This window comes from Lactuca sativa, chromosome 4 (genome assembly GCF_002870075.4).
Source record: "Lactuca sativa cultivar Salinas chromosome 4, Lsat_Salinas_v11, whole genome shotgun sequence".
NCBI lineage: Eukaryota > Viridiplantae > Streptophyta > Magnoliopsida > Asterales > Asteraceae > Lactuca > Lactuca sativa.
Window position 1 is genome coordinate 51,615,581 of NC_056626.2, and position 10,059 is coordinate 51,625,639.

A 10,059-nucleotide genomic window follows, 5' to 3' on the forward strand; every position below is an offset into this window, starting at 1 on the left:
ATTAGTATTTGTAAATATGAAATGTTATTAATTATTAATTAGTATTTGAAATATTGATTGTTATTATTAATTACTATTTGTCGTTGAGTTAAAATAAAATATCAATTAAGGTACACTTACTTGGACATTAATGCATATCGGATTATCGGTAATTTTAGTTTTATTGGGCACTTTTTGTTGAATAACATTTGGAAATTGTATCAATAGAACTTTTCTTCCATGATAGATATAACATTAAACACAAAACTATTTTGAATCTTTTAATAGATTTATTTAATGCCTCATGATGTTGAGAATTGGATTAAATTAGCCTAAATGACTCTCTAAAGATGCAAGTTCATCATCCTATCAATGCTTGAAAGGTTCAAAGTATACATATAAACTTTGAAACAAACTCTTGCAAGAACGAAAAATATTCATTAATAGAAAATAATGAACTCATTTCGGTAAGCTTTTTTTAATGCTTCAATCATTTATCTATATATTTTTATTTTCATTACGGATACACATTATCTTATAAGTAAAGTTCAATCCTGCAACTTATCACTATTACATCAATGATTTTCATCTTGTAAAAGCATAACAAAGCCTAGAAAGAGCGGAGTCATCTATAATAATTGGGTTTAAAATTACGAAGTACTCAATCATCTTGTCTTCGGTACGGCTGAAAAGGATAATGATTTGCAACGGCCCTTGTTGGTTTTTTTGGAAAAAGGAGATTACCCTTGGCAAAATGCCTTGTTGGTTTTTAACCCTAACCAACAGGTCCATATTTGTTTGAATGAATCATAGAACTACGGATTGTAACAATGGACTTATCCAAATATTCTAAGCAACATAGCATCCGGAATAAATTCATATTATTTATTTAACTTTGTATTTAATTTTACACTATTATAGAGGATGATTTTGAGCGTTTTGTTTTCTCATCTATTTAATGATTTTATACTATAGCTCATTATATACAAGAGGATGGTTTAGATCCATGTATTAGAAGTACACCCCCTAAAATGTTGGTGTCGTCATCCTGTGTAACACCTTTTCTTATATAGTAACATTTATAGTTACCTTTTCTAATGCATCTTGTTATGTTTTTAGGTGGTCCTGATTTGTTTAAGATTGTTTTAGAGCCCGAGTTACCTGCCATCCTTTGCAAGTTTCAATTAAATAAAGAGAAAATGACAAAATTAGTCCACAATTTCGCAGATGGAGATGCCCCATCTGCGAAATCAGCATCTCATCTGCGAATGTACAAGCACCTAAAGCACAACTGTGCTTTAGGTGCTTGTACATTCGCAGGTGCTTTTAATTTTTTTTTTTAATTTTTTTCTGTATATATAGGGGTAAAATCGCAGATGGAATAGGTCCATCTGCAATTTACTCTCATTCTATCTGCGAAATTGTGGTTTTTTTTGTATTTTTTTTAGTTTGACTATGAAATGAATTGGTTTGACTACGAAAGCATGTTGCTATATAAAAAGTTTTGTAGAAAAATATCATTTTGGTTGTTATTTGTTTAGGAACTTTCTCTACAATTTGCTCAAAAAATGATTGAATATTTGGTTTGTCTTGTAACCAGTGGAAGATGGCAAGTTAATGGAACTAATCTGGAATACATATGTCCACAGGGAGGTATTTCTGAACTTGCTTTGATATTTTCTGAGTATATTAGTTATAGTGATTTTGTATCTTTGGTAAGAAGCAAAATTGGTTTGTTAGACAAATATAGAATTAGTCTTCGTTTCCACCATCCTAAATTAAATTATTATATAGCTATAGTTGAAGACATGGATGTTAGAATGTTGATAAACGTAATCAAATGTAGTGGAGGAAGGGCTGTGAAAGTGTTTGTGGTGGTTGATGAAGTTGAGGAGGTTAATGGGGGTGGTGAAATTGGAAACCAGCTTGTTGGTAATTTATGCAGTTATAAAGGGAGCAACGATCCGATAGGTACTTTCAATACTCCTAGTGTACCTCAGTTTCACAGTGTTGCTGAAAATGTTAATGTTAGTTATTCACCTATTCACTATGTGGATCCTGAGAATTACAAGCATGTTGGTGATGATGATGTTGGTACTTATCTTGATGATGTGGGTGGTCGTTGTGATGATGTTGCCGAACAAGAAGTTAAAGTTATAAGTAGGCGTGTGGTAGATAAAACTAAAAAGAAAAAAAAAATTCAAGTCAAAAAAATGAAAAAAAATCATGTTTACGGGCATTATGTTGATGTTGGTGATGTATGTTTAGATATAACCGAGCTACAAAGCAATTCCGATAGAGATGAGTTGGGTGATGAAGTTAAAGCTAAGTTTCCCGATAACCTTTTTCACGGTATGCCCCCTGTACCAGCATGGCCAGTTGATATTAATGAAGATATCCCAACACAGATGGTAGACATGAATCTTCAAAAGATTCAATGTGAGAGTATATTTAAGAACAAAGAACTTTTAAAGCGGTGTATTGGTAAAAAATGTCTTCGAGAAGGTTTCCAGACGAGGACAAGTAGATCCACCAAATCAAGGTATGAAGCTGTGTGTGTTTCGAAAAATTATTCTTGGTTACTAAGAGCAAAAGCAATTAAAAATTCTGATGGACTTTTCCAAGTGAATAAATTTGTTGATGTACACACATGTTCTTCAACATTGTTGCAACCTAATCATCGAGAAGCAAACAAATATGTTTTGGGTGAATATGTTGTTGATGTTTTGGCTGAAGACTATAGTCGAATTTATCGGGGAAAAGAAATTGTTAATGATATGAATGCTCAATTGAATATCAATATCTCATACCATCAGGCATGGCGTGTGAAGCAATATGCATTGTTGTCGTTAAGGGGTACGAAAGAGGATTCTTTTACCAAACTTCCGGCATATTGTCACAACTTGGCCAAACATAATCCGGGTACTGTCACACATATTAAAACAGATGCTGATGATCGCTTTGAGTTTTTGTACGTCGCACTCGGTTGCTCAGTTAGTATTATCATATTATATTAATTTTTTAATATTTATTTTGGTGTATTTGAATAGATATACAATGTATTGTAGGTACGCGCTTTTGTCAATTTTTGTAAGTCGACCCTAGTAGTAGATGGAGCTCACCTAAAGGGCGAGTTCAAAGGTACCATGTTACTTGCAGTTACTAAGGACGGAAAAAACCATATATTACCGGTTGCATATGGTATATGCAAAATTGAGTGTACCGATTCTTGGACATGGTTTTTTCAAAAACTACATGATTGCATAGGAAATATGCAGGAGCTTACAATTATATCTAATAGGTCTCCATCTATAGCAACATTCGTTGCCAACATTTTTCCTCACGCTCATCATGGAATATGTGGTGTCCATTTGTATTTCAACATAGTATCTAGATTCGGCAAGAGTAAGACGGTTAAAGGAATTTTTTGGGAGGCGTGTAGGGCGTACACAGTTGATTCTTTTGATGCTGCCATGGATGTTATGAAAAAGACAAAAGAACCAGTATGGGAGTACTTAAAAAGTATAAATACAGAAACCTGGTCAAGGGCACATTTTATAGGGAATCGATACAATCTTATGTCGTCCAACAGTGCGGAGTCTATAAATGCATTATCTAGACACGCACGTAAGGTGCCAATACTTATGTTGATCGATTTTTTTCGTGCTATAATGCAACAATGGTGGTTTCAAAGACGTAACTTTGCAGGTATTAAGTAAATTTGTAATATTAATGTTTTATTAGTTTTGATGTTATTGATCTTAACTTCTTCATTTTGGTTGTTTTTTTAGCGGAAGCAACAAAATACTTACCCCTTGGGCGGATGAAGTTGTAAAAAAAACAAGAAAACTTTTACCAAATGGGATGTTCGCATGATCTCAAATACGAAATGCGAGGTCAAAAAGGGGGCACAAAATGTGATTGTTGATTTTCAACATATGACATGTACATGTAGGCATTGGCAACTTGATGGGATACCTTGTGGTCATGTCATAAGATGTTTAACAGTGAACAATTACCAAGACTGCTCGAGGTTTGCATTAAATGCTTACCTTACCGAAACACTGAGGAAAACATATGAGGAATCAATAAACCCTCTGCCAAAGCCATCCGAATGGGAGATCCTGTGACATCCCCAATTTCATGGCCAGAAAAGACCGATTTGTTTATGCTTTGTTTTTAAAATCAGAGTAATCGTTTAAAGAAAATTGTTGCGGAATTTGTCCCCAAAATAAAAAAAATATGATAAGAATTTATCAAAGCGTTTCTTAAAGAAAAGTATTTTCATTATATAACAAAATCTCGGGATGTCATGTTCCGATACAGACACATAAGCATAAACAGAACTTACAATTATTTACACTAATGATTTACATCTCCTTTATTCTCTCAGTGAATTATGTCTTCATATTGATACCTGTGATACAAAGAAAACTGAGTGGGTCAGGCTTGGGAGCGTGGTGAGCATATTGGGTTTTCAACCCACAATAATACATTTATTAAATACAATTATCAACAATCAACCCAAATACCCATCCCTATTATCTTCTTTATTTATTAAGGTTTTACCCTAAGAATCGATTATACTTTCTTCATTCATTCCTAAGGGTTTACCTAAGGAACTGGCACACAGTCCATTTGCTACCACGGTTTATACAACAGGCACTACGTCGCATAGTCACCAGGGTTCATACAATTGGCACTACGTCTCATAGTCACCAGGTTTTACACAATAGGCACTACGTCTCATAGTCACCTGGGTTTACACAAAAGGCACGAAGTCACATTATCACCAAGGTTTATCAAATAGGCACGAAGTCGCATCGTCACCAAGGCTTACTCAATAGGTACGAAGTCGCATCATCACCAACTATTCCATCTACCCATGTTCTACCCAACATTTTTGTAGATATAAATACAAACACAATTTAAATCATTTAACACCCATATAAAAACATCAATTCCAAATCCATCTCAAATAGATAATTAATATATAACACATAGCACGTATTTTATAAAATACTTCATATTTATGTGTAAGATGAAAGTGACTATACACTCACTTGATCAAAAGATGATCGGGCAGCACTACGGCTTGCAGAAGTAGTGTTTCTCCGTAGATCTGGAAGATCTTCACAAAAAACCGGCTCCTCGCGGGCAGCGCTTCGGCTCGGGAATAACGCTCTTCGGGATCCCCAGGGCTTTGGATCTTGCTTCGGGGCTCGGGAATAATACCGGGGCTTCGGGATATGATTGGCACGCAAATCGAGGCAAAAACTTAGAGAGAAAGTAAGAAAAATCGCAAGGAAATGGCTGATCTCGAGTTCTATTTATAGGCTGCTGGGTCTGGGATTACGCGGGGCGTAATCTCAAATTACGCGGGGCGTACTCGAGTTACACAGGGCGTACTTTGACGTCATTGCGTGCATCGAATGGTGGCACTCGAGTATTGGTCAGACAAGTTGCACCCCTTTGAGTACGTTGGGCGTACTCAAATTACGTTGGGCGTAATTTGACTCGTCGAACTTCTAAATTGCGTAACTTTCGCATACGAGCTCCGTTTTCGACGTTCTTTATATCCACGCGTAGGTGAGACTACGCTCTACAACTTTCGTTTAGACTCCGTTGGCTAATTTTGACTTTATTTTTATTATATTATTTTTAGTAGGCCGGGACTGGAAAACTCCGTTATAAATTCATAGCTTCTTCATCCGATGTTCGTTTTCGCCTATCTTTTTATCGTTTCACTACAATTGACGAGATCTTCGATTCTCGTTTAGATTGTTTTGGCTAAAAACCACTCAATCTCAAATCGAGTATTTGGGCTGCATACTGCTAAGCTGAAACTTAGAAAAATCATAACTTCCTCATACGAAGTCAGATTTGGACGTTCTTTTTATGCATGCTCACGGTTTAACGAACTATACAACTTTTGTTTAGATCACTAATGCTAAATATCGCTCTAACATAAATTCACTTTTTACATCATTCAGCATCGTGTCGGTTCTGTCGCGAAACTTCGACATGTCATAACTTCTTCGTTATAATTAGGATTTCGACGTTCTTTATATGTACGGAATCCTTGTAACATATACTATAACCTAGTTAAGATTATTCATTCTAAATAATCTTCTATCAGAAACTCATTTTTGATGCTTATCGTCCTTAAATTGACTAGCCCTGATCTACGGGCGTTACAGATCCCCGATGATTTGATGATTGTTAAGCCACCTATAATGGATAAACGTCAGCCAGGCAGGCCAAGAAACACAGACCGCATTCCATCCCAAGGCGAGGGTCCAATTATAAAAGAGTGTTCTACATGTGGTAGGACACACAAGAAATAATTGTACTGGAAGGGCGTCCGGTAGCAGAGCAGGTCACATAATTTCTACTGCAGAAATGGCATATAATATTGCTGGTTCAGCGGGTTGCTCACAAACCTATAACGCTGATTTTGATATAAAACAACCTTGAAATTAAGAGTAATGATGAGTTGTTTACTTATTATGTATTGTAATATTTTTATTAACTCTTACAAGACATTGCTATGCTTTCATATTTTAGTTAAGTTTGTTGATTATAACAATGAATGAAGCCTTTATATTATAAAATATATTTTGCAGATTTTTTTTAACAGTTACAACATGTTATTTAAAAAAACAACAAACGATCCTTTTGCAACCTAATTTGTTTCATGATAATATTACAACAACTTTGTAACTAATTTTTAAACTCAGGGAACTGCAATGGGTACTTCTCTTTCTCCATTGTTATATAGCCATCCCTAATTCTCATTTTGTCTTCGAAACGATCCTTTTTTACCATAATGTGTATCAACTGCTCATCCTTCTCAGCAAGCCGTTTTTCAGTCGTTTTGATTGCCTTCTTACTCTTTTTTATCTAATCTTTATGCTCTTTGATTTTGTTTTGATTGAGGTCAATCCATTCTTGAGCTTGTTTGCATTCCGATTCAATATCATTAGCAAGTTGAGTGAGAAGTCGGGATGACTCTTTGTCCTCTTCTTGTTGTGCTTCAGCCTTCTTTAATTCTTCAAAATTTTCATGTGACATATATGGCCCGACTGAAGAGGGTGTAAAAAAAGGGTCTACCGAATCACAGTAGTAACAATCTACTTTGTTGCATGAGAAAATTTCGAATTTGTGTGAGGAACTCATAATAAAGTTGATATTGTATTAAACTGGAGCTATAAGTGGTATTTATACATACTAGACAGTAATGAGAAGTCCAACTTTGAAATGACGAGACAGTAATGACAAGTCACTGTAGTAACCTGCACATCATAGTGGGACCCTTAAGTGACAAGAGATAAATGATAGTTTGACATGATAAAACACTGCATAAAGCTGAAAATCGTAGTCCAAAGATAACCATTTCGTAGTCAAAGGATTAATTCATAGTCTATTTATTTATATAAATAGATGTTTAAGATCTAAAAACCAAACACCCAAATCACCTAAACGAAACGAACTCCCATTATTAGAAATGTCGTCGAATGCAGCAAGTTCTTCGAATGAAGTACCTGGTTCCAATTCTGAAAGGCCATGGACGACAAACGAGGTGTTAGTTCTAACACGATGTTGGCTAAGTGTTAAGGATGGTGTATCGTTACTTGCTCCCCCGCATTGCCTAATTGGTGATGAATGGACTCGAATAACATCTTTGTTTAACCATGAGATGGGAGAAGGAAAAAAAAAGAGAAAAATCAGATGTTGTTACTAAGTGGATGGATGTAAAGGAAGAAGTGACATGGTTCAATCGAGCATGTAATTATGCGAAAAGTAACAATGTTCGTTATCGTGACGAAGAAGAGTTCTTGGAAGTTGTTACAGATTTTTACATCTGTGAGCATGACGGCAGAGACTTCGAATATGAGGAAGGTTGGAAGGCTGTTAAAGATAAACAATATTTCATGTAGACCGCTCTAATTTCTGTTAAGAATAACCCATCGACTTGTGTTTTACGTTAATGCTTTGTTCGTATTATGTCGTTGTTTTTCATGTAATTGTTGTAATGTTTTTAATGGTTCATGGAATCCTTGTTACTAATGTATTCTAATGTATCGTGAAAACTAATGCAATGGGCATTTATTTATTCAAATTAATCATACGAGTTGCTCACATAATAAACTAAAATAGATTTTAAACAAACGAAATACATACAAAATACATGAAAATAACCTAGTACTCACATAATAAACTAAAATAGATTTTAAACAAACGAAATACATACGAAATACATGAAAATAACCTAGTACTCACATAATAAACTAAAATAGATTTTAAAAAAACGGGATATATTTCAAAATATTCCAAGGGGCTTCAAACTGGAATTCCAACCCGTTACTTAATGACTTGTATTCCTCCTTAGCAGCTTCCAAGATGACCTCCTCAGTAGCATTTAAACGGGTGTCGTCAATTTTGGTATAAAGATCATTGAATAATAGAACTTCGGTTTTCATTTCATACCATCTTGCTAAGATGTCTAGTTCGTCACGATCGTTTCTTGTAGCCATTCGGTTTTCAGCATTGAAAATATTGGTTAAACGGCTCCAAAACATTGGATCGTTCAACTTGCTTGTCTCGTACACATGAATACAAGCATGTGTAAGAACCAAGAACTCTTCATTGCTCCATGATATAGAACTCATTTTGATTGAAACAAAGAGAGTAGAATCTAAAAAAACAATATTTGAACAGCTGTATTGGTTTATTTAATAAAGTATTTATGTAACTTAAGGTCAATTTATAGTAGTTTCTACACAAAATCGCAGTCCAATCTTCTAATATGTCTGCAATTCATAGTCAAAATTAACTGACGAATGCAGTGTACTATACTTATAACACAACAGATCACTGTTCGAGTTGACAAGTCATTCCCGGTCGAATGACAACACAATACATTGTTGCTTGAATTGACAAGCCATTGCACCAGGAAAGTAAGGAATCGTTATAAATAGATTTTAATATCCGTTGTAATTGTATCGTATTACTTCCCTCCTTGCAATTATGGACTCACCACATATATGGAGGAACGCAGAGGAGGTCGCTTTGGTTCAAGCTTGGATTATAACTATAGAGGAGGATTTTCCACCGGGTCCCCCACAAGTTCGTGCTGGATCATTTTGGTCTCGTGTCTGTCATTTGTTTCACCATTTAATGAACCGTACTCAATATCGAATAAGAAGAGATGTCAAAGCGAAGTTTCTGGATATGAAAATAAAGGTGAAACAATTTCAACGTATTTATAACGAGTTGGATAACGAACATGCAAATACGGATGAAGACATTCTACGGCAGGTGGCTTTGGAACTATACCGTTTTGAATATGATGGTAGCGAGTTTACCCACTTAGATGCATGAAATCTTTTAAAGAATGTCCCTTATTTTTAAATGCGTGTTGATTAAGTTAATTGTTTTTCGTTATTTAAGTTGCTTGTTGTTGTATGTGTGTAGTCGTTACTATTTAATAAACGTCCATTTCTTTTAATATATGTTGTTTCCTCAATAACCAATACATAGAACGCCATAAAATATAAATGGGGTACATAAATAACTAATACATAATACGACATAAAATATAAGTTGGGTACATGGATAACTAATACGTAACACGACACTAAAATAAAAACGGGGGACATAAAAAACTAATACATAATACTACATAAAACATAAAGGTGCTACATGAATAACTACTGCATTGAGGGAGGTAACAGACCACCGTTTCATTTGGTATTTCCCAATGCACATGTGATGGTATAGTATTCACCAACTCAGATTCATATGCAAGTCGATACACATAATTAGTGAACTTGTGTAATCAACCATTCCGTGAATGGATTCAGATGTACGGGTTCTTAGACATGCTATAGCGTGGCCACATGGTATACCGCTTTTTTGCCATTTACCACAACTACATACCCTTCGTTCAAGTTGTACATTGCTGGTGGCAAAATTGTCATCGACTTCAAATGTATCCCTATACAAACGTCTTGCATTACAATTATAAGACTTGTTGAGACATTTTTGAACCTTACTCTCAACGTAAGGGGTCAACCC

The 10,059-nt window shown here is 35.1% G+C and overlaps 1 protein-coding gene across 1 annotated transcript; it reads left to right on the forward strand.

Annotated features, from left to right (window-relative positions):
* The first annotated feature begins 1,502 nt into the window (after window positions 1-1,502).
* On the forward strand, window positions 1,503-6,668 carry LOC128133424 (uncharacterized). Its single transcript, XM_052770858.1, has 3 exons — window positions 1,503-1,950; window positions 2,248-2,521; window positions 6,620-6,668. Exons 1-3 carry the CDS (start codon window positions 1,548-1,550, stop codon window positions 6,666-6,668), a joined length of 726 nt encoding a protein of 241 aa, XP_052626818.1. The 5' UTR covers window positions 1,503-1,547.
* The last annotated feature ends 3,391 nt before the right edge of the window (window positions 6,669-10,059 follow it).